Source organism: Barbus barbus (assembly GCF_936440315.1).
Source record: "Barbus barbus genome assembly, chromosome: 43".
Taxonomy (NCBI): domain Eukaryota; kingdom Metazoa; phylum Chordata; class Actinopteri; order Cypriniformes; family Cyprinidae; genus Barbus; species Barbus barbus.
In genome coordinates, this window is record NC_136721.1 from 3,229,862 (window position 1) to 3,256,430 (window position 26,569).

General features: G+C 36.1%; 1 protein-coding gene across 2 annotated transcripts; it reads left to right on the forward strand.

Annotated features, from left to right (window-relative positions):
* The first annotated feature begins 8,086 nt into the window (after positions 1 to 8,086).
* LOC306862382 (55 kDa erythrocyte membrane protein-like) lies at positions 8,087 to 25,186 on the forward strand. 2 transcript variants are annotated; one of them, XM_079405168.1, is made up of 12 exons: positions 8,087 to 8,490; positions 16,618 to 16,746; positions 16,947 to 17,025; positions 17,332 to 17,417; positions 18,233 to 18,301; positions 19,067 to 19,263; positions 19,398 to 19,504; positions 19,918 to 19,998; positions 21,185 to 21,265; positions 22,489 to 22,691; positions 22,794 to 22,868; positions 23,000 to 25,186. In XM_079405168.1, exons 1-12 carry the CDS (start codon positions 8,368 to 8,370, stop codon positions 23,174 to 23,176), a joined length of 1,407 nt encoding a protein of 468 aa, XP_079261294.1. In that variant the 5' UTR covers positions 8,087 to 8,367; the 3' UTR covers positions 23,177 to 25,186. The 2 variants fall into 2 exon arrangements, with proteins under 2 accessions (XP_079261294.1, XP_079261295.1); XM_079405169.1 differs by having other exon boundaries at positions 19,178 to 19,263; positions 23,000 to 25,180.
* The last annotated feature ends 1,383 nt before the right edge of the window (positions 25,187 to 26,569 follow it).

A 26,569-nucleotide genomic window follows, 5' to 3' on the forward strand; every position in this document is an offset into this window, starting at 1 on the left:
TAACACATTCCTTGTCCCTATAAGTAAACTGTATTGCAATACACCAGTTGACACCAACTCTAAGCACATTTACTAATAAGTCAAGCTTTTATTCCACATTATAACCACACCCCCATTTATCCTACCGCTAACCAGGCCACTAATCAGGCCACTAACCATCCCCATGCCAATATCTGTTGTGGACTCACCAACCCACATAAAAATGATCATTAAAAAATTGACTGACTGACTGACTGACTGACTGACTGACTGACTGACTGACTGACTGACTGACTGACTGACTGATTGATTGACTGACTGACTGATTGATTGATTTACCAACCATTAATCTTGCAAACATAAAATATCACAGTTCTCCACAATAATGTGGAAGGCTACATTCCCTGTGCTCTGGCCCACACACAGTCTATGAAAATTGTATGACAATACCCAAATCCACTAACGTGTGTTCACACTGCCAAGAGGCGCACTCATCCCCCCACAGCAGGTGCAGTATTAGACTCCCACCCTGCATGGCTCATAATAGTGCCTGACAAATGGCCCTTCTAGCAAGGCTCCAGATTGTACATTTCACCAATCTCATTACATTCATCAAATACTTTAACTGTATCTGCTGTGTACAGTACACATCTTCTTTCTTTCAAAGTTCCTATTCTAGATCAGGTGTAAACTTGGAAGCAAAAACACTCACCAACTCATTCTTAACTATTTTGAAATTGCCAAAAGCACCAGTGCCAACAAAAGACATGCCCACAGAAAGGTATGTCATTCCACTGTGTTGTAGGACAGAGTTCAAACAATGCTTTATTTGAGGATTCAACTGTATCAGAATCAAACCTATTTGCAGTCAACAGAACAATCTTGTCCTGGCTTAATGTCTTAATTTTAATAGCAAGAAAATTAATAAACTAATCCTTTACAATAACTTTTCCATTAACAGTCTTAATTGATAGTTTTAATTTAAGTTGTTTAAACACAGAAACACCTTGTACTGCAGCATCTGCCATCTTTGAGTTGAACCTTCTGATGTCTCTTGCCATCTAGGGCCACCAGAATGATTCTAGAGGAGTGTGAGGCTTTAATGAGTGAGAGGTTTGGTCCCTGGTTGAGCAGTGCCCATTGAGGACTGTGCGGACTCGATGAAGGAGATCCTTTGGGAGACAAGAGTACATGTGCGGTTAATGGGGCAGCCCGCTGGAGCTGACTCAATAAAGGCAAATTTGGCGATTCTATCATACAGGGATCACTGGATAGGACGGACCACAAGCACAGGGGGAATGATGCTTTCATATTTCAGATGGGAGGTGAAGGAAAGCTGACTTGCACGATGGAGGTGTTGAAGGGAGGAGTGGAGAGGATTGGAGTGCATGGTCGAGGGTGTACACCTGTAGCGTCAAAAATAATCAAAGACTTCTGCCTCCCTGTCCCAAACATCAAAATCCCAAAATCTTTAGTATTTGGAATTCCTGAAGGCACAAAGTGCCTGATAGTGATCAAGGCCTGTAGGCCAAGTTGTGTATACATTGGGGATATGCTAATTGTCACACCTTTTGCATAGTGGGTGAAGCTGTAATCTTCACAATCCCAGGACTGTAGATGGTTTAAATGTCTCACATTTGTTTTTTAGTCATATGGTCAAGGAAGGGATAAAAGAAGATTGTAGCTGTTGCTCTGCCCTCTCTCCCTCTTTTCCTCTCTCTCTCAGGTAATATTTTACATACATGCTGGGTACAATTAACTGTTAATGTTTTACCATCCTTCATCTATTTTGTCAGCAATTCAAGTGTAACCATAACGAAATACCATTATTAAACCATTTTAATTATAAATGATGTGCCAACTAGTCTTGATTCAACATTAACGTTGGAGTGCAACCTATTGCGATACAATATAGTCACACAAAAGCAATGCTCTCCCACATATTTAGCTATTCTAACTGCACTTATTTCCGTCATTGGTATAAGTGGTAGTGGGTGGTAATAGACTAGAAATATACATTTTTATACCATCGTGCTGATAAAATTTCTTTGGTCATTCGGCAATCCTACAGCCTGAACCACTGTAGGGAAACCACCCTTACACACCAGTGGTCTCCAGCCCTGCTCCTGGATCTCCAACCCCAATCAAACACACCTGAACCAGCTAATCAAGGTGTTCAGGGTTACCCAAACATTATACAATTTGTGTACTGTGACAGAGAATGTATGCCAGCGGTTTTCAACTCCAGTCCTCCTCCGCCCCCGCTTTGCACATTTTGTATGTATCTCTTATCACATCAGATGTTTATTCTATTCTGCCATGATTCCAGTTCAAAGCGAGCGTATTATGTTCGATTCAAAGGGAATTAAAGTGTGCGAGACGTGAATTTAAATTGTATTTATTTACAGAGGTATATTATGTCACACTTCACACTTCTCTAGTAAGTTTCGTCTGTGTGCGAAGACGCTGCAGGCAGTGGCGTAGCGCAAATCTGTGAAGGAATGTTCAGAACTGAAGTAAACTTAAACAGATTTGAACACTGTGTGAATGAACACTGTATAGGGACCGTGTCAATCGGAACACAGTTCATGAATCAAGCTCTCTTCTAACAAGCTAGTTATCTGAATCAGGTGTGTTAACTAAGAGAGACATGCAAATGTAATCTCTCTGATATCTGATGGCAAACTATTCCAAAGCCTCAGACCCGCGAAGGCCTGATCCCCTTTCAGCTTTATATGAGTTCAAGCCAAGGGATGGCAAGAAACAACTTATTAGTTGATCTTAAAGACCTAGATGTTTGACGAAAAATAATAAGCTCCATGCACTGCCTTGAACACATACAACAGAACCTTATATTTTATCCTGAAGCCCTTATGTGCTGCCTGTAGTAAACACACAACGACAGAGAATATTGCACAAATAGACTTTTAATCATAAATCCACAAGGACAGGAATAGGCAAAGCACAACACAGTAGAACCAAACAGTGAAATAATACATCAATAACTGGCAAAGGACTGAACAGAACAGGGAGTCTAAATGCAAAAGCAAGTGAGGGACTAATAAAACCTATTCGCATGGGATTAGTATTATCTAGGGACCTCGTGTAATTTAGAAATTATTCTCTCACATCTGAATTTCATGTGAATAAATGAATCCTGTAGCCTGTGCTTCACCACACAGTGAAGCACACTGGCGCCATTGTACTGTAGCTGCCATCGCATCATCCAGGTGGATGCTGCACACTGGTGGTGGTTTAGGAGAGACCACCCCGCGTGATTGTAAAGCGCTTTGGGTGTACAGCAATACACAAAGCGCTATATGTGCATCATTCATTCATTCACTTTCAGGTGCATACACTCCAGAGTTAATCACAAACTCTGGTTCAAACTCTGAGTTGACAGAGAACGTTTATATCGAGCTTTGTAAGCCCTGTGGACCTGATCTAAACCAGGTTGGCTTTATCGGGATTTGTCAACTCAAAACTTACTCTGCAACTCTGAGTTTGTTTATCTGGCTTCATGCTACAGGCCACAGGTAATACTAATCCCATGCAAATAGGGCTTTAATGAATGGATATAAGTGAATAAAAACAAAAGCAAGTGAGGGACTAATGACTAAATGAATGCAACACAGAGTAACGAAATTAGGACAACTAGGGAAAGTAGGTCAAAGGGAAATCAACACAGAAAACCGCAGATATGTAACAAGAGGTCAAAATAGAAGAGATATGTTGACTTTCTCACAAGCAGACTGCCGCATTCTGAACTAATTGCAAGCGTGAAATAATAGTCTGACAAGACCCCACATAAAAAAAAAAACATTACAATAGTCCAGACAAAATAAATGCATTAATAACATTTTCTAAATCTTTCCTTGACAGAATAGATTTTAATTGAGTAAGAGACCTAATCTGGAAAAAAAACAAAAAAAACACAGCATTATCTGCTTGTCAAATTTCAAATCCGGGTCAAACACAACTCCTAGATTTCTTTTTTGGCCATGACAACAGGCTGACCAAGGGCCTAAATAAGTGTTAATGTCTGAGCATCCTCTGGTGGGGCAAAAATAATAATCTCTGTTCTACTTTGATTTAACTGAACCAAATTGTGAACCATCCAGCTTTTCACCTCGTCCAGACATGCCAAAAGTACATTTGAACCACAATTCTCTTCAGATGTCAAAGTGAGATAAATTTGTGTATCATCGGCATACAAATGGTAAGACATGCTGTATTTTTTAAAAATCAAAAACTTGCAGTATGAAAACTCAGTATGCACCTACAATGGGAATATGTTTTTTTTTTTTTTTTCTTTTCATGGAAGGTGAGAAAAAGTACAAAATGACTTCCAAACAAATGCACTAGTCTATGTGCTTTAAACTATGCTTCCAATGAAAAGAACAGGCTAAAACAATTACAGATTTTTTTTTTTTTTTTTACAGTATGTTGTAGGATTTATATTAAACAGTATTAATTAAAGAACTGACCTGATTCAAACCAATTTCCTGTACATTTAATTTATTCATTAACACGGAAACTACAAAAGCTTTACCAATCATTTGAAACAAATGGAATTACTTCTCAAACATTTACTGCAAGGCTGCACAAGCCCATGACTGCTATCAAGATTCAAGATTTTTTATTTGTCACATACACAATTACACAGAGTATAACCAGCAGTGAAATGTAGGAAATTGCCCCCACAGGAAATGACAAGGCTGCTATCAAAACTCATGTTTTGCATGTCAGCCAAACCACAAATGCAGCCATAATAATCTTTGAACTTTGTAACTATTAAATCAGCAGCTCACTGCTAGAAAATGATGAACAGGTCACCGAAACCGTTCCAGCCCACGCTACCAAACTCCCCAGTTTCACTTACGACACTGCAGAGAACTAGCAGCAAAGACATTCTGGTAACACACATCAAATGAAGTGTTACATCATAGGGATTTCACACTATAGAGAAAACCCAAATGTCCACATAAAATACAGCAAACCATTAGATTGATTGAATAAATATGGATTATTTATTCAGATTAAAATGCTGAAGTAGAACCTGTGACCTGTTTTCATCTACAGATGTTTCTTGGATGGTGTTTCATGTGCAGATCATTTCTTTTACTAGGCCTGAGGAAAATAATACAAAAACACAACGAGTAAAAAGAACAAACATCCTTTAAAAATAGTTACATTTTGTATTTGCAGTCAGGAAATTGTTAGTACATTACAGTAAAATACATCAATTATTCAAATACTTCTAATAATTAAAATCAAGAGACAAGTCTCCTTTGATAACTAGCAGCAGGTCAGCAAACAAAATAGTTCATGTTGTTTTCTCCTTTATTATGTGTGTCTGATGTTAGAACGTTTAGGGGCAAACAAATGAAAGCTTACAATTCATTTCATCTGGGTGAACCACTTTGTTTCGACCTGAATCAGCGACATCAGATGGAAGAGGAAGCAAAACAAACACAAAGCCTGCATCTACCCTCGTAATATTTGTAATTCTTTGTTATTAATATAGCATATAATTATGCTATATTAATATAATATATTAATATAGCATAATACAGTCATCATATCATTATTTTCCAGAGACACAAAATTAGATCACTTAACGTCAGAACTGTTTTGTCTGACTAAATCTCACATATGTCGATATTCAGATGAAATCACACACACACACACACACACACACACAAGAAAAGCATAGCCATTCATTAAGTGTTAAGATGTGATTTTGTGTTGGTCATCTTAACCCATCTAACCTACCCTTTTTCATTATTCCCTTCATTAGTCCACTAATATAGTCCACTAGAAGGAATGAAAATGAGTTGGCAAATTTGGACACAGTGTGTGCCGGATAGTGCTTTAAAAGTATCCGCCCCCCACTCTCAAAAATTCACTGGGCCGGTAGCCTGTTTAATAGTACACATGTGTACCTTATTTAGCTCTAAAAGATGCATATTAGTACTTTAAATTAAAAATATATTACCTTGTTATTATTGCAGTGCATTATAGGATTGAATGAGTGCACATAATTTCTACTAAGCTTTTGGATACCACTACAAAATCAAAGTCCCCTCAAAGAGCGCACTGCAAAAGGGTAAAGGGAGGGATTTTGGACACAGCAGAGTCAGTAAAATTAATTAACTGATGTAAATAAATATTAATATAATAAATAAATAATATATTATAATATAATGGATTTTCATATCCCTGCTATGCTGATGACACTCAACTCTACCTCTCATTCCATCCTGATGATCTGATGATAGCTGCTCACATCTCAGCTTGTCTAACAGACATTTCTTGCTGGATGAAGGACCATCACCTTCAACTCAACCTGGCTAAGACAGAACTGCTTGTGGTTTCAACAAACCCATCACTTCATCACAATTTCACAATCCAGTTAGGCACATCAACCATAACTCCTTCAAGTTACGATTAATGATCGGCTGACTTTCTCAGACCAAATTGCTAAAACTGCCCGGTCCTGCAGATTTGCTTTACTCAACCTCAAGTAGATCAGGACTTTTCTTTCGGAACATGCTTCACAACTCCTTGTTCAAGCTCTTCTTCTACCCAGTGCAGCAGCAAGATTAATTTTTAATGAGCCAAAAATAATGCATGTCACACCTCTGTTTATCAATTAGCACCGGTTACCAATAGCTGCTCGCATTAAATTCAAGGCATTAATGTTTGCCAACAAAACCACCGCTGGCTCTGCACCCCTTTACCTAAATCCATTACTTCAGACTTATGTGCCTCTAGAAGCTTGCGTTCGGCAAGTGAACGTCGCTTTATTGTGCCATCCCAAAGAGGCACAAAATCACATTCACAGACTTTTAAGTTAAATGTTCCCTCCTGGAGGAATGACCTGCCCGACTCAATCCCAACAGTCCTTAGCCATCTTCAAGAATCGGCTAAAAACACATCTCTTCCATCTTTATTTGACCCTCTAACTCTAGCACTCTCTCTTCTAATTCTCTATTCTAAAACAAAATAATAATAAAAAACACTAGCTTTTCTAATCTTTTTGTATTGTATCTATTTTTTATTTATTATGCAATTAACAAAAACAAAAAAGGGCCTCTAACACTAGCTTGCTCTATTCTTTTTCTATTCTATCTGTTTTCTTATTATATAATAAATAAAAAACGTGCTACGTGTACTGTGTTAAACCAACTGAGACTTGTTATAGCACTTGCATTTCATTGCTCTTTTGTTGATTTTGATTGCTTCCATTGTCCTCATTTGTAAGTCGCTTTGGATAAAACCGTCTGCCAAATGACTAGATGTAAATGTAGCCTAATGTAAATATTCAGGAGGTATTTATTTATTTACATTTACATGTTCTAGACTCTAGAGGACTCAGTTCACACTAGAACACTAACTGTACTTTCACTACTGAAAAAAAAAAATAAAAAAAATAAATTATATATATATATATATATATATATATATATATATATATATATATATATATATATGTGTGTGTGTGTTTATATATATATGTGTGTGTTTATATATTTGTGTGTGGGACGCAAGGGGGCGTACATGCTCTTCAATTTGATATTTACTCAAGCTTGTCTTACTCATTAACATGAATGCACATTGACTAATTTACACAGGAAAAGTTCATTTTCATTGCAATTACAACAATATACAGGACAGGTGGATTACTTAAATTTTCTCGGACGTTGTTGTTGTGTTTCTTTCTTTCTTTCTTTATTTATTTTTCATAACTATAAAAGCAGAATTGAGCAATCAGCTGAAAAGAGCACCAAACCGCTATTCGGCATCTTGTTTATGACAGTTTCACAGGGAAACGAAACAACTTCAGTCAGCAAGTGGTTAACACAATAATTCGACAAAACATTTGCTCCTTTTAAAACCGTACTATGATGAAGAGTGTGCTCGTTAATATTTAACAAACCTGCATGATTAATATTCATGAGCCATGCCTTCCTTTAATTCGCTAGATGACTAGCGCCCGCCTACCAACGTCTGTCTTTCAGCCAATCAATTTGGAATACTGCTACGTAATGAATATTCATGAGCTTAGTCCTCGCCATAGTAGAAACCTCTTGCGGGTGCACTTGACGAGATAGTACGTAAGTGCGCACTCTGAAGGGAAGCTGCAGTTTGCCAGCCCCCTCCTCACACTAATGTTTATGTGCTATGTCAGCTGTGTCTTGTCTCTTGCGCAAACTCTGGACTTCGAGCCCGAATCCCTCAACCTTTATCTCCAACTATCTCAAGCTGCCTTATCACGCCGTATCGCTCCTCAGTCCAACCCCTTTCGGACCTTGAGCAGACCCAACTCGGTCCAGACTATTTTTCTTTTCTTTTTCCCTCCCCCCTCCCCTCTAACTGTGAAACATGACATTAAATGCCAATAAAAACGAGCCTGCTGTCACTCTGGAGCGTGTGAACAGCGCGCGGACGGCTCTCTCCGATCTCTATCTGGAGCAGCTGCTGCAGAATAAACACAAGTCAGACAAGGTAAGAGGATACACTGATCTCACGATTACAGAACAAGCCTTATTTCAGCATTTGCATTCGACAATCGGATGTTGACAGTGTGTGTCGATAGTTTTTTATCAGTGTCACAGATATAAGAGTTTCTCATGCACGTGAAGGATAAAGATGTTCCGGTGCAGACTGGTTTGAGATCAGCATTGCCGCTCAGAACAACTTTCCTCTTCATACTGTTAGATATTTGGACTATTTTAGGTCAAATAGTTTGCAACGTAACTAGAATTCACATATAAAGGCGTTGAATAGATTATCGAATATTATTTTGGCATGACGCATCGTGACGTCATGATGGTAGTGGGGAACGATTCTTTCGAACCGATTCTTTTAAGAACTGATTCGGTGATTTTTTTTATCAAATGGTCCCTTACAACCTTTTCTAAAAACTTTAGGGTACACTTTATTTTCAAGTGTCCTTGTTTCCGTGTAATTATACAATAAAGTACTGAGTAATATTAACTACATGTACTTACTATATGGCTAGGGTTTGGTTTAGGGTTACTTGCATCTGATAATTAATAATTAATCATAATTAACTGTTATTATCAGAGTAAATACGTTTAATATGTCTAACAAGGATACCTTAAAATAAAGTGTTACCAAAACTATGAAACTGTATGCACATTTGCTATTTATTACCCCCTGTTCTTCAATTAACTTTTGTTTTCTTGTGATTTTACGTGTCCTTGTGAGGGAAAATCTTCATGTCATAAATGTATTTAAACTAGTTATAAATATTTATAATCAAGTCATAACTATATTCCCAGTAAGTTTAATGTAAAGTAACTTTCCCCTCTCAGTCAGATCCTCTGGAGAATCACTCAGACCGGTTCTGAATCGTTTACCCAAGAGCTACACGACAACAAATTAATTCATTTATATTTATTAGCATTTCATTTAATGTGGTGGGGATTTTTTCAGTCCGTGCCTGGAAAATATTCGTTTACTCTAAGATCATTTAATAGAAACTGATTCTACTTTTTTTGCTGATGTCATACTCAAATAGCTTGTTATCTCAAAATGCTAGTTTTAGCAAATGAATGATTTAAGGATTGCTCGTTTATAGCTCAGAAGACTTAATGGATGTCAGTTTATGCATCAACTTAATATCAGATGTTATTGTTTGTTTGTTTTTTGCAGGCATAAAATTAGAGTACAGCAAGGTTTAATAGATGTTATTCTGTAATTTAACTAGGTATAATAGCTCAGGTGATTTGAATATCATGAGCTGTTGGGTCTGTTTTTTTTTTTTCTTTTTCTTTTTTTTCTTTTGAGGAGAAACAAAATACCAGAAACTTCTAGTTAAAGTCTTAATTTAATTATTTTCCTTCCTTGGACATTGACGAGATCTCAACTAACATTCTCATAAGCTGTTAGAGATAATAATCACATCATGTTCACCTAGAAGCCTGTATAACTATAATGATAATTGAATTAGTCAAAGCAGGAGTGCTTCAGATTCACATGTTGACTCATTAACCCTTTTATGGGCTAATGTCATTAACTCCTTTTTCTTGTGTTACCAGCAGTACTTGGGACATTATGTTCTGACATGGTAAAGACATTTCCAGTTGTGAAGTAACAAGGTTAATGATTGTTTCCTGAGATAAACTCATTGATGAGGAGACAATAGTATTATGTAGCAAAGATAGGATTAGGGTCAGTAGTTAACTTTGTTTTCAATAAGAAGTCAATTTTCTTCTGTTTTCCAGATGGAGACTCACTGAAAAGCATAAACAAAACAAATCACTGATTATGGATTACAGATTTTTTTTTCTCTATCTCTGCAATTTCAGACAGAAATTGCCATCTGTCATTTATGTCTCTCTCTGGACCTCTCTAGCTAAAAAAATGTTGCACCTATCCCTTTGATTTTCTTAAAATCTACTGTAAACATATTTCTATGTTGGTACATATTCTTTTTTATGTAGCCATAGCCAATAAATCTTTATATGCAGTAGTCATTTCATATTATAAATCGATACTAAATACTCTAATGTTCCATTGTGTAAGCTCCTGATATTATCTGCTTCCAATATCAGCCAGTTCAGACCAATCCAGTGCTAATATTGGAAAATAACTTAATGATGGTCAATATAATGTGAATTGAAATGTCTATTACACTGAGGTCATATCTAGGGATTTTCAGATTCGGGCCAGCAAGCTAACTAGCAACCTTCCAGAACAGCAACCACCTACAGTAGAAACACAAAAGAAAATCATGAAGACAATCACTTCATTGAACATCTAATTCGAATACTAAACCTACAGAATACTAAGGATTTCAAGATTGCTGACAGGGGTGCTTCACTAGTCAAACTGAAAAGCACAAGCTTTCTATAAATAGAAGCAGACATTTTCTCTGGAAATAAAGGGAGGAGTCTGGAGAACAGTTTGGAGCTGCTTGTGTTTAACACAGTGTCCCTGCATTGTGTTTGCTTTAGATAAAAGAACAAGACATAGCTTCCCTGTTCACACATAGCTGATTGTAAGCACAGTGACTGTAGCACATCTATGAGTAGCTGGTCTACAGTAGAGATGGATATTTCCCATGAAAATCTGCTTATTAACAGTAAACCTTCAAAAATAGCATTACCATCAACCATGCAAGCAAATAAAGTTTTAATGAATATCATAATGTTATTGTTTATAATATTGGTACCACTTTATGTTAGGTGGCCTTAACGACAATGTACTTATTGTGTTCGTATTGTATTGCAAAACACTTTTGCTCCTATTGATGTGGGATACGGGTAATGTTAGGCACAGGTTTAGTGGTATGGGTGGGTTAAGGTGTAAGAGTTGGGTCAACAGTGTAATTCTAAATGTAATTACAGAAATTGATTGCAGATGCAATTACATGCATGTATTTAATATATATATATATATATATATATATATATATTTCTGTCATGACAACTCTCGGAGGGATAGGCATGGTAATGTACATGACAATGGTAATGTATTTGATCTTTGTGGAATAGATCTGCTACGATGCTGCTGCGGCAGAGCAAGTACCGACTACCGAGACTTGCTACTGCCAATACCTCCACAACATGCTGCTGTGAGCATGTAAGAAATACTGCTGCTGCACATATAACAGATATGAAATAACCCCCTACAGCATACATTAATCACCTCGTAGCAGAGCTATACAGGTGGAGCTGGGGAAGGTGGAGGGTTTCTGAAGCACGCTGCGAACGGCTACAACAAGCACTAGTCATATATTTGAATGTTGAGCAGAGAGCTCATTGGCTACCGATAAAGGAGAGAACCAATCAGCTGTGCCGTAGATATTGATGTCATTAGGTCAGATTGTGTTAGACCTATCAGACTGCGCCATCTAGAGTTTCATGCCAGAGCTCTGTACATACTTATATATTCAGCTTTATATAGAGAGCTGGATGGTAATATAGCTACATTTTGTGACTAAATGAAAAACCAGGCGGCTGAGATATCTATCGCTTTATCAGAGTTTATTGAATTGGATATAATAAAATATTTAATACAGGTTACATTTGTGTGATGCTGTAAAGAATCACACAGTCAAGATTTGCTATATAGTATAATAGATAAAAATAAATAACTGTGGTAAAATCACTGTAAAGTTCACTGTTATGGCCTGTGGCATTTTTAAAAACGGTGACAGCGGTAATATGATAAAAGAAACCAAATGCAACAATTTTCAGTATTACAAGGCTGTAACCATGTCATGAACATTGAGGGTGACCAAACCAGTTTTTTTTTAAACAATTAAGGGATTTAATAGCATAAATAAGAATTTAAGAATTTGAAGTTATTTTCAAGCGCATACTCTTATTCGTATGCTATTGTTTATCGTCTTGTCACATGTAGTTAAGAATTACATAAATCGAGTAAAGGAAAGAATATATTTTCAACTCAAAACTGCAAAATTTGATGAAAAGGTGGAGTAGTTTGCAACACTGGATATTATTGTCAGTTATTTCAAGATGCATATGGTAAAACAGTTGTTAAATATTAAATGTTTATCTTACCTCTTTCCATGTAATATTTTGCTGCCCAGTTTGAACATCATCATGGAAGTCTTGTATTAGCATATAGCATGTGAATAATAGATTGTATTTATATTTGTTCTGCAGAGACACATTTCAATTTTTAATCACATAGCAGTCCGGATGCATGAAATAACAGTGTAAATTAAGCCCTTTCAGGTTCATGGTTTGGAAGATGACACTTTTTAAACTCACTAGGGTTGTTGCTCAATGCAGTCTTCATAGATCAGGGGTGTGCTTTGCTCCCCAGGGCATGGGACTAGACTCAGCATACTGCAGGTATCAGCAAGAGTCATCGATTCTATCACACTTCTTTTGGTGAAGTGCACTGCAGTACATATCTCCTCAAAGGCCAGAGCTGTTTCTTCAGATGAAGAAAAAAGACTATAGAGTTTCAAACTGTGTTTGAACATGCTAAATGATTTCAAATATTTAGAGGACTGTCTTGGTTATTGCTGCTGTTCAATTTAATTTTTTGTTTTTTTTTCTGCACTGAAAATCAGGTGACAGTTTCAACATCTTAAGCCATGCTATGACACTTCCCTGAAAACAGAGGTGGTATTTCTTTGTCTGTTGAGTCACATGACAGTCCTGACTCCAAAGTAGGAAGTGTATATAAGCAGATCGTGTCGCAGATGTTATTTCACCCTTGGGAATGAGGATGTGTTAGGGCCTCCCACAGTTATAGAATTGGCCGCATACACACTGTAAATATTTAGGAGTGTACAAATGAAGTACTCTATTAGCATTACAGTCAACGGTCTAATATGGGATTTACTGCAGGAGGATATGACCTCTGTAAACTGCTAATATGCCAACACTGAATTCTGCATATGAATCACACAGTTTCACTTTTCACAGTTGAAAGTGCACACAGAAGTGCTGATTTAACCAACGCTATCTCACGGCAATTCGTACGTATTTTATGAGGTGGCTAACTCGTACGAATTCGTACAACCTCACTCGTATGATTTAGTTCGATTAGTCTAAACCCTAGTGATGGGTAGGTTTAGGGGCGGTGTTAGGTGTAGGTCATTCGTACAAATTCATACGAATTGGCAACTCGTAAAATACTTACGACTTAGCAAAAATCGTATGAATTTGTACGAGTGAGGTCGTACGAATAAGCCACCTCGTAAAATATGTACGAATTGGCATGAGATCGTGCTGGATTTAACCATACCTTAGTCAACATATTTCTCTGCATGGACACGCATTAGTAGGTTCTGTTTAGCTGACCCATGCATTGATGTTTTATCAGCCCAATCATGGCATGCAACCTTTGCTCAGGATATTTGGCGGTTTCCTATAACATGTGACTTCCCTCTGATGAAGACAGCGCTGTCAGCAGTATGAAGCGAGTTCATTGGAGGCTTTTGCTGATGGAGTCTAGCCTCCTCTGAGATTTTTTATAAATCTTATACAGAATGTATTTTTCTACAACGCTTTTAAATACATTCCGCAAAAGATTACCTGGGGTCTATGTATAATAATTAAAAATTTTGCATTATGACAAAAAAAATAACTGTATACTTTTTTTCTATTTATCTCGATATGTTATAATTTAAAAGTAAATGCACATTGTTCTTAAGGGTGGCATCTTGTCGAATATGAAGTGTGCACTTCTGCCTCTGGTCTTAATGTGTCCAGACAGATGCTATATTTATACTGGATTGAATTACATGTAAACTCATGTCAGTAAATATGCATTTCAAAATGATCATACAGTATGTTTGCATAAATGGGTTTCTTCAGAGAGTCCATATGATCAGGAAACACAAAAGCACTGATTTGATTACCTTAATGCAGTCACTGGGACCTGGGACTCCCCATTTGTCCTGTTATCTCATTTACACTAATGGACCCGTTTACCTTTACTCTCACTCTCCCTTAGGCTAACTGAAATGCAGAGAATCTAACTTTGATTTGGCTTTGATACAAATCATGAGTTGTACTTTTTCTTATGGAGGTTTAGTTAAAGCATCTTATGATAGTTGATTATCATATGTGACCCTGGACCACAAAACCAGTCATAAGGGTCAATTTTTTTAGATTTATACATCAAAAAGCTGAATAATTAAGCTTTCCATTGATGTATGGGTTGCTATGATAGGACAATATTTGGCTGAGATATAACTATTTGAAAATCTGGAATCTGAGGGTGCAAAAAAAAACAAAAATCTAAATATTGAGAAAATCACCTTTAAAGTTGTCCAAATGAAGTTCTTAGCATTGCATATTACTAATCAAAAATGAAGTTTTTATATATTTACAGTAGGACATTTTCAAAATATCTTCATGGAACATGATCTTTACTTAATGTCCTAATGATTTTTTGGCATAAAAGAAAAAATTATAATTTTGACCCATACAATGTATTTTTGGCTATATCTACAAATATACCCCAGCAACCTAAGACTGGTTTTGTGGTCCAGGGTCACATATGAGTATCATATAATGTGCAATGTCAATTTTAGTTGTAAATCTGATAATGTTTTTCATGATTGTTAATCATGTGTCAAGTTAAAACAGTGAAATGAAGCATGCTTTGTCTCATTCTTTGCTTTCAAAAGCAACCTCTCTCAAAAGAAATGTTAGAGATTTCTTATGGTTTTGTACATGACATTTGCAGTAGTCTAATCCTTAGAGTTTGGTCATATGAGTGTAATCTTCTAATACGATCCATGGTCCAATGGAAAGGGCCAGTTATTATACATGTTGTTGAACTGCCAAAGTATAAAATCATGCTATTATTTTTGCTAAATATTATTAAATGAGGAATAGCTATGGGGTAAAGTGTGCCAGTGGCTAAACTAATAGCTATAGTAAGCTTTGCATCCAAAAGCACTGTTGAAAATTGCTTCGCTAAATTCAAATTATTATTACTTTGTCTGGCTAGTTTACAACATTCATTCATTGTTAAGTAAAATTTACATTGGATTGGGACTGCATTTTTTTTGCAGACTTGAAAGGCCAGCTCACCCCGTCAACATTCATTCACCTTCATGTTGTTGCCATATGGCTTTGTTTTAAAGGAGCACACAATATATTTTGAGAAATTTTTCAGTGTTTTATGGCACAGCTTGTCCTGATTGTTCAATATGAATACGTCATGAATTTCACAATGTAGGAAAAAATCATACTTCATCATCATATCTAGCTGACACCAGATTTTGCTGATCAACCCATCATGTTAGTCATGGCGTCATCAAACTCAACTCAAAGCTGAGGTCTAAAGTCCTGATCATGTAATAGAAGTAATGTGGTGTAAACTTTGTCCTGAGACTCATGCATTTGCTGACCATCAAGACGTGTAAGAGCTTTTCTGTGAAGATTGCTGCTTGGAGGAAGACGTGGCATTTTTGTGTGTGTGTGTGTCTTCTTAGTATTATTGAAATGACTGACTGCTGCTCTCTAGGCCCACTGCTGTGTCTGTAAAAGCAGATTATTGACAACCCGAGCATCTCTGTCATATTTTGCTCATAAATAATGCTTGAGGTTACCAGATTTACCCTAGGCCTGAACAATAATTATAGCATGACTCCGTAACTTCAATGAAGTTCAGTTTTAAATCACTAATAAAAGTTGTATAAAGAAAAGAAAAAAAACAGTAGTATCAAATCATTTCTGTAACAGATCAGATTCACTCTTTGTCCATAAGAACTTATGCATTGGACCACTCAGTGTAACATATTATTAAACAGAGCAACATAAAAGGTACCATTGCTACTTTCTGAGGACGTTTGTTTAGTCATGTCAGTTGAAATCAAGCCCCCTCATTAGACAACATAACCATGCCAACCAGTTCCCAGCATTGTAGGATTTAATGAAGTGTTAAGATGTAACCGTTTAATGGTTAACCCAGGACAGATGTCCACATTGACTCTTTCATTCTAATCCTTCATCATACCATTTTATTTACACCTACAAAAAAAAAAAAAGGTTATATATGATTCCTCCTTAATATCTTGGCTAAGATATATGGATTCAGCTAATACAAAACTAATTACTGGGATTCCTGTAATACAGATCTTAATGTTCTCCATGTTTGCATTCCCAGGCCGCCATGCAGACTTACGACTGCAAAGGACAGGAAGTCTTCTCCAACGGCAGCGCTGGTCATATAAGCGGCAAAGACGCAAGCAGGATGCGAGAAGTGGCCTTCGAGAAGAACCCCTCTGAGCCACTGGTATAAACTTTTGATTTTATTTATGCATTCATTTAAGGTTTCAAAATGACTATCTGACTAATTCAAATACTTTTTTTAACAAAGGAATAGAATTAAACTCTTTGGAGTCATTCAATTATTTGGAAGTATTTTTACTTGTGTCATTCAAAAGGAGTATTAAGAAGACGACTTGTCTAAATTTGTGTTTTGTGCCTGTTCAGGGTGTAACTCTTAAGCTGAATGAAAGGCAGAGGTGTACAGTAGCGAGGATATTGCATGGAGGGATGATACACAGACAAGGTACAGCTGGTTTGTTTGTGAATAATAATCATTTTCCATACAGCTCAATGTCAAGTCAAGTCACTATTATTTGTATAGCGCTTTTAACAATGCAAATTGTGTCAAAGCAGCTTTACATCGGCTTGATATAAAGCTGGGTGGCTTTATATCAGCTTTACAGGATTTAGACAGAGAAATAGTGTCATCCTCCTCTAGCCAGACAAAATCAGCAGTTTAAATCTAGGCTAAAGCAGAGTCAGATTGTGCAAAGGACTGAATGAATAAATGCTAATGACAAACCTTTTATTTATTTTGATTTTTTAACAGGTTCTTTACATGAAGGTGATGAAATCGCAGAGATTAATGGGAAAAGTGTTGCTAATCAAAGTGTAGACCAGCTACAGAAGATTCTGGTGGGTTATGTTCTTGTTTGTGGACACACACTTATGAGAATAGTACATTTTAGCATACTTTTTAAAAGAGCACTTATTATGAATAATAAGTGTGAACTGAATTTAATATTTTTGGACACTTAATTGTATGTTATTTAACAATAAATGACATGTATAATACTATAAATTGACCTTAAATGCAATTAGTTTAGTGTAAGACTGCTTTCTTGGCAGCATTCATGCATTGGCTAAAATATATCTTAATGTCACTTCTATTGAAACTTGTCTGTCATGTTTAAATATATGTGTCATTACACTTAATTTTTCCCCATAAGTAGTAGCATGACAAAATTCTACATGCACTGTTTTAATGTTAAATGCATTGTATAATCTATAAACACATTGTGTTTTATCATACATGACGGTATACAATGAAAGACTGAAGCTCAGGGAAACTACAGAGAATTGCTTATCATATTTAATCCTAAAATCTAAAGAAATATTTAACATTTTTGTTAATGCGAAGTATGAATGAAGTGACTGACAGGAGGATTTTCATGACTGCATTAGATTATTGAGATTGACATATACTGTATTTGTGTTATGCTAATTAGAATTTGGAATGAAGATAAAGCTTAAGTTCAAGTTTCTGTTGTGTAACTACTTTAGTGAAAGATGAACTTTAAATTCTGGGTAGCTTGATGTTTGATTAGCTATAGTTTCAAAGCAGCTCCCTGAGCACTGGCACAGTTTTTAAGAGCAATTAACACTCCAAGATGTTTCTGTGGTTGTGTTACTTTTGATTTATTGTTGTTGGATGCTGTTCAACATTACAGAAAGACACAAATGGTGTTGTCACATTGAAAATAATCTCCAATCAGCAAAGCCGCCCGATGGCATGTGAGGTGAGTAATAAATAAATACATACAAAAAAAAAAAATGCAAAACCAATGTCACATCTTACCAGTTTCTTGCTTTTATTTTATTTGATCACGGTCTACTCAACTGGCGGTTTCCTTTGATCAGTAAATACCGTACACACTGAAATGTGATTTGATCACTTCTTTCTTTGTCTGTCTATCCTGTATCCTTGGTTAAATTAAGGTTTGGTGTTTATTCATGGGAATGGGAAACTGATTGAAAGACACAGGTGACTATTTAAAGCATCAATAGCAGATAACTACACTTACTTTTCTCATTAGATGAAATAACTACAAACTTCCTTCTGCCATCTGCTGGTCACACAGCATCAAACTGAACTGCAGTTGATTAAAACGTATTTTTTAGTTTTTGATGTTGTGTAAAGCAATGGCAGTCCTCATTCACGATATACAAATAACCATTGTGCTGCCGTGAAATTCAAACATGTAGGTCCATCTAGAGTTTTTCTTATCATTTATAGCCTGTAACTAGTTCTAGCTGTAGATATTGTCACTAATCTAACATTCTATTACCTAAAATAATATTTTACCCAACAATGAATGTATCACATGAGGGAATTTATTTTATTTTATTAAAGATGCTAGTTACAGCGTTTACAGTAAGTAAGAAAGATGTTCCTGGGTCAACATCTTTTGGAGAAACCAATCCGTATGAAATCAGTTATTGGCTGATAAGTCATCTTTATGAAGTGCATACAATGGTTTTATGTGGGAATAATGTTTTTGCAGACGTATATGAGAGCACAGTTTGACTATGACCCTGTGAAAGATGATCTTATCCCGTGCAAAGAAGCCGGCCTGAAATTCCAAACGGGTGACATTATTCAAATTATCAATAAGATGGATCCAAACTGGTGGCAAGGAAAGGTGGACAACTCCTCCACAGACTTCGCAGGACTCCTCCCTTCTCCAGAACTTCAGGAATGGTACGGTCTGACATGCATTCATCTTTTTTGTATATTTGGTGACAGACTGACTTTCTTTGAAGTTACAGAGCGATTAGTTATGTACATGTACGATCTCCCTGTCTTTCACAAGTTAAACATTTCTTTATTTTCAGGCGAGTAGCAAGCAAAAGCAAAGCAACACGGGAAGCCAGTCAGTCCTGCAGTCCTTTTGGCAAGAAGAAGAAATGCAAAGACAAATACCTTGCCAAACACAGCTCAAGTAAGTACCTCTTTAGCATTTCTAAAGCCTGCATGCAGTGCATATTTATTTTGAGAAAATCCTCTAATAACAATCTTTTGTTAAATAGGCTTACATACATGCATATACTTTGAGTTTGCATATAAAAATAGTTACTTTTTGCATGTAAAGGTGACACTTCTACCAATGAAAATTAGATTTCACAATGATGAGTTGTAATAATTCTCAAATGCCAGCTCCCAATAACCAGTTTATGGCTGTAATCATTTTTTTTTTTTTTTAAACACTCAATGTAGTAACTCATAAATCACTTTATTTTCTGTATGAAGCACAAACAGTGTTAAAGCGCTACATATGTCGTACTGTTGTAGAAGCAGGGCTTAGACAGGTGCTCTTGTCATGCATTAACTAATGAATTTGTGTTTTTTCCTTAGTCTTTGACCAGCTTGATGTAATATCCTATGAGGAGGTAGTGAGACTGCCGGCATTCAACAGAAAAACTCTGGTTCTCATTGGTAAGCATCATCATAGCTATGGTGTATTCACACCAGGAAAGTCCACTAGTTCACTTGCTTTGGTCCGGACCAAATGCAGTGTTGATTATATTTTAGTTTGGTGCGGTTTGCTTTCACACTGCACTTTGCAAGTGAACCAGAAATTGTAAACAGAACAAAACAACACTAAGGTGTGTGCTAAGATCATCCATTCATTGGTTCATCCATTCAACGTTTGGAACCGGACTGAGACCACCTCCTCAGCTGGGTCTCGGTAAGGTTTTTTGGTCTGCACCTGAGTGCGATTGCTGTATTCACACCTGCCCAAAAGATCCACACCAACGGTGGAAGCGAACTTGAGTTTGATTCAATCGAGCCAAACAAGACAGGTGCCTTTAGACACAGCTCAGACCAGCGGGGAATTATTGGGAATGGGAGATTTATAAGAGCACAGATCATCATGGATGATGTCTTTCCACCGTTATTAACATTGTAAATAATAATAAATATTGAGGTTGTGACCATATAATTCTCTCTTCTGACAACCATAATCAATCTCTCTAGAATTTTTCTTCTTTTGAAAAGGCATAGAAGCGCTATCAGGAATTCATCATAGTTGTGTAAACTTCTATAGCAGTGAACAGGAGACTACATCAAGTATATTTGCTACATGATGTGTGTTTTCATGGCTTTCAAAGAGAGGTTTTTCAGAGATTGATAAACGGCAGTCAGAAAAAAGAAGATTGTCAAATTTACCATCACTCCTATAGACGCTATATTAGAAACACCCTCACTGCAGTGTAAACTATTTGTTGTATTTTCATGGCAAAGGTAATATAATACACAGTAAAGTGTTATAAATGTACATACATTTTAAAAAAAGGAAAATATATATACATAAAAAAAAAAAAAACTTTTCAGGATTTACAATGCTGATGACCTTTAAAACATGCCATCGCAATTTGTGAAAAGGGTCCACTGGAGCAAATGGGAATGCAAAAATATGTTTGTTGTATTTTGTGTCAGAAGTTTACCCAACTATGACAACTTCCGCTTCTGCATACAATGGAAATATGAAAAAGATAAAATGTTGATAAACGTTGATCATACAGATCCACAAAGATGATAGTAATATTTGAAAATGCACAGTTAATTAGAAGTTTAAAGGCTGAAATGTGTTATTTGCTCTTTTCGCTGTTGTTTCAAGGTGCACCTGGAGTTGGAAGGAGCCATATTAAAAATTCATTGCTGAGTAAATATCCTGAGAAGTTTGCTTACCCTGCACCACGTATGTACTGCCTAGCTGCATGCCTTCTCTTATTCATTTCTGAAGTATGAACTCTTTGTATTTGAGAGTGTGAGAGCCAAGCTGAATTGTATACAGTCTTAAATCCATGTATAAATAGTTTACCCAAATTATTCATAACTCACCCTCACATCGTTCCAAACCTGTTTGGCATTAATGATCATATTTTAGTCTAGTGCAAATTGCATTTTGTGCACTATAATAGCCCAGATGTACTTTTACAAAAACCATCAAATGTGACGTCATCTCTAAGAACATCTAAATTTGTTTAGAGTTTGTTATAGTTTAAAATAGCTAACTTTATTTTATTTTTATTTTTTTATTTTTTTTAAATACCTCTGAACTAGCACTAGTTTACATACTCATCTAAACACCACATCCAGCAGTGCAGACATTTTTTGTTTAAATGAGTGAAAAAAACTATCAACTAAAACAAAATCCATGTGAGGATATTAGAAGCTTTAAAGGGGCTTAAAGTTTTTTTTCATTCCACTGCACTGATTTTCCTTCTTTCTTTTTTGTCTATGTAAACATGTTCTGGTCCCACTTTCTACTAGGTGTCCTTAACGTACTTACATTTATAGTATTCATTTGATACAATGTATTATTGTGCAAATACATGTTTTTACATTGTACTTATATTTTTAAAAATACCTATATGTAGTTACATCTGTACTTACATCTATAATTACTCTGTTGACCCATCCCTTACACCTTAACCCACACTTAAACCTACCCATACCACCAAACCTGTCCCTAACCTTACCCGTATCCCTCCTCAATAGCAGCAAAAGTGTTTTGAGATACAATAAGTACATTGTACTTATTTTTTGATGCAAGTACATAGTAGTTAAGGCCACCTAATATAAAGTGTGACCCTTATTCTAGACCGACAGTTTTTAGTTTTAAAAAACACATCATAACTAGCTTTTTTTTAAATTGCTTTAAAGACGGTTTTGAAATCATTTTCACTTCAAAATAATTTTCTTAATCTAGTTTTATTTTTCATTTTTTAGTTTTCCACTTAAAACAAGTTGCATGTACTTGTTAAACAAAACTTCAAAAGATATCAATAACATATTTTAAAGACTTTCAGAGCTTAATTTAAGATATATTCTCTTATAAAAAAAATCATATTTTGAGAATATTTTCAAAAAGACAAGACAAATAATGAAGAAAAAAAAACATACATTCTTTCTTTATAGACACCACTAGACCCCAGAAGAAGGATGAGGAGGATGGCAAAGAATATTACTTTATTTCCAATGATGAAATGACCAAATGTATCATCGGGAATGAGCTACTTGAATACGGCAGTTACCAGGGACACATGTTCGGGACTAAGATCGAAACTGTCCACAAGATTCACGAGCAAGGGAAAATAGCTGTGCTGGATGTGGAACCGCAGGTAATGACACACTGTCAATCTAATTAACATAGAATTTGGAGATACATTTTGTGATGAGCCTTCCAGTGTCACTAATTCTAGTAAAATTCTGTTGTTTTCCAGACGCTGAAAGTGCTCCGAACGACAGAGTTCGCTCCTCTCGTGATGTTCATTGCTCCTACAAACACTGGCAATCAGGTTCGAAACTGATTCATTCTGACTTTAAGCCCCAGATGTTCATTCCTACACATGCTTATGACCTGAACGCAACAATCTTTAATTTTTACACTCAAAAGATTTGTAACCGAAGTTTCCATTCTGCTTTTCAGTCAGAGGCGGTACAGAACATCCAAAAAGAATCCGACAGCATCCTCGGTGCATACCGCCACTTCTTTGACGAAATGCTCATCAACAACGATGTAGATGAGAGTGTGAAGGGTGTGGAGGAGGCCATCAAGAGAGCCTCCTCAACCCCACAGTGGGTACCGATCTCCTGGGTGTACTAAAACCCCAATCCCTTTCTCCAGTCAACCCTCCAAAAATCCCACTCACACGGTGCCCTGCCTAATACAGTCGTTATCAAGACAGTTTGCACATGAATAAGTGTTTTATAGAATGTTTGGCGAAAAAGCAATACGTTTGTTCTTTTTGTTTAATATGTGAATGATTTTCAAATGACAGAGCGCTATAGCATTAAGCGACGACATTGTTAGCGATGCAAAAAGGACCTCTACTGTGATTCAAAACACCACTCGGTTCATTAAGGTCTGTTGGTTTTCGATCTTCCCTGAAGTTTCAGTGCGTGTTTTTTTGTAACGTGTTCTTCTTAAAGATAATTACATTTAAAAAAAATGTTAAAAACAGGGAAATTGTATCAGTCAATATTTGAAAGCAGGTTTGTCGTGTCCTTCTTGAAAATGTTCTTCATAATTATATATGGATTTACCTCAAGTCGTAATGTAAGGCACATTTAAAAGAACTGAATAAACCTCTCCCTACACTCCAACTGTGACTCTCTGTGTTAAAGTGTGGAAAACTGCTACTGTGACTAGCTAGCTACACCAACTTTTTCACGTTTTAGCACTGCTGTCTGCGAGGAACGTTTTAGCAGCTTCAGCTCTTTCATGGATGTTGGTTTTGTGAAGTTCTCTGTGCTTGGTTTTTGTGGAAACACGGTCTGTTGTTCTTGAAACACCAAACAATTGGACTGATAAGGTTAAAAATGCTAGTAGCAAGTTAAAAAGATGATATATACACATTTGGGTCCCACTTTATATTAGGCGGCTTTAACTACCATATACTTACATTTAAATGAATCATTTGGTACAATGCACTTATTGTGTATGTACATGTTTTTACATTGTACTTATATTTTTAAAAATACCTATATGTAATTGCATCTGTAATTACATTTATAATTACACTGTTGACCCAACCCTTAAACCTACCCATACCACCAAACCTGTCCCTAACCTTACCTGTATCCCTCCTCAATAGCAGCAAAAGTGTTTTGCAATAAAATACAATATTGTACTTATTTTTGGATGCAAGTACATAGTTTATGTCTGTCCTGCAGTGTGCCTTAAGACACTTCTCCTGATGATTTGCACACTGATTTTTGATCACAGTGCTAGAAGTTTTATTTCATTTAATGTTCAAAAAAAGCTTGGGAACTTGCTTCATGTAAAGTCAGATGTATTATACTAATAATATTTCTGTCTTGAATTGTGAGAGACAGATTCACACATAAATTTGAATGTCCTTTAAACAGTTCAAGATCATGGTGAACTTCATCTTCATCGATTTCATCGGGTCGGACTAAAATACACAGCTACTATGAAAGTGGTAAACAAACATTATACTAAATATGATATTCATACACAATAAGCAAATGTGCTGAAAACAGACATTTGTTCCCTGCATTCAGATGGATTGGGGCAATGTAACTACACTACCCAATATAAATTTCTTCATTTTTGTTTTGTAGACACTATAGTTATTTTTCTTTTTGTGAATTATTATAAACATAAAGTCATGCATTTTATGTTTTCATGTAAGTGTTAGCATGTTGCTAAATTCATTATGTTTGTAAAATATTATACATCTTTTAGTAAGAGTTTAATTATAATGGCTTTGCATTCCACTTTAGTTCAAATGAAAATTTGGGAAGAGAACCAACTCAAACTCTTCCATAGAGCAAGGAATTTGGGAAATATTCATTAGAATATGTTTACTGACCACTAGATGGGAGTATAGGATTGTGTTTAAGAAAATAGAATAATTATATATTCTTCTAATTATAATATTTACTAGCGTAAATTGACCAACAGCGCCATCTGCAGTTTTGGAAAAGAAAGTTGCTCAATTGCACATGTGAGAAAATCAGCCTGTCGCATTTGTGAGAAAATCAAGCCAAGTTTCCTCATAAAAAGGCAAATGAGTCTCACAGTTGTAACACACAATACATATATTTGTCCATACCTCTGCATTTTCTCTCAAATAAAGTTTTGTATTTGAAAATCACTTTGCGTTTGTTTGAAAGTCGAGTTTTTCTTTGCAAAGCAGATTGTGTTTATTTGCAAAGCACTGGATTTGTTTGATAAATATTGGCACAAAAATCACTCCATACATAAGTAGGTTTAGGAAGTCTCTGGAAGGGCTGTAGTAACGGGGTAACTCTAGGCACAGTACACATTTATACACAAATAGGAGCCTTTTAAAATGAATCCTATGGAAGCCAGTGAAGAGCTTGCAAAAAGGGAATGGCATGATCATACTTGTGACCTTTCTTAAGCATTTTGAACCACTTGTAAATGAGCAACATGGGACAATAGAGAGAATTACAATAGTCCAATTGAGACGTTATAAAAGCAGGCATAGCTATCACATTTTTTTTTTCCAGGCAGGAAATGATTCATTTTAGAAAGTAGGTGGGTGGTCTGATATTTCAGTTTATTTAAATTTACTTCAATTTAGCAGGATTTCATATTTATTATATAGCAAGTTCATAGTTTAAAGTTTGTTGGACTTTATTTAATCAATATATTTATAATTCATTTTCAATTACTGCTGTAAAATTTACATAATATTATGTCAAATAAATATTTGTATTTTTGCATGCGTTAGTATGATGTGATATCTGTTCTGTGTGTTTGAAACATGTTGCCAAGGTGATCAGTATGATAAAGTGGATTTTGCTGGAAAGGACACATCTTTCAGCTGTATCAGATATGGGTCATGTCACACATTAATATCACTCATGTGTCATGTATGCAGATCATAGACTATGAACTTCTACATATTCCCTTCTAAAGCACCCAGCATGAAGGCCTGAATGAAGGCTGTGTTCTGTACTGTCACATCCAAACAAATCAAGTAAGACTGCAATTCCATAAAAGCTGTTATTTGCTAACTAACATTAACTAATGGGACCTAATTCTTAAGTGTTACTGACACATCAGTTTTGCTCTCTTCTTTGTTTCTTCCATAGATTCTCTCTTGTAAATAAACAGCATTTTAGTTCCACTGACACTGGAACAGTCGCACTGTCAGACCTCTGTCGTGTGTGTCATGTGTCCCCGCCTCATGTTTCCATATTTGGTTTGTTTCCTGTCCTTGTTTAATGTGATCATTAATTTATTCTGTTCAGCTGTGTTTTAGTCATTAGCCTGTGTATTTAAGTTCCTGCCTGTTCAGTTTCGTGTGGTCTGGTCTACTCGTTACTCCCCGGTGTTCCTGTCTGTGTCAGCCTTGCTTTGTCCTGCCCTGCCTTGTTTGGAGTTATTAAAACCTATTATTTTGAGTTTATCCTCGTTGATCCTTGCTGTGTGCACCGTAACACGCACTTGTAGGCCTGTGTATATAGATGGAGTCTTTAATAAAATAATTTAAGCAACTAC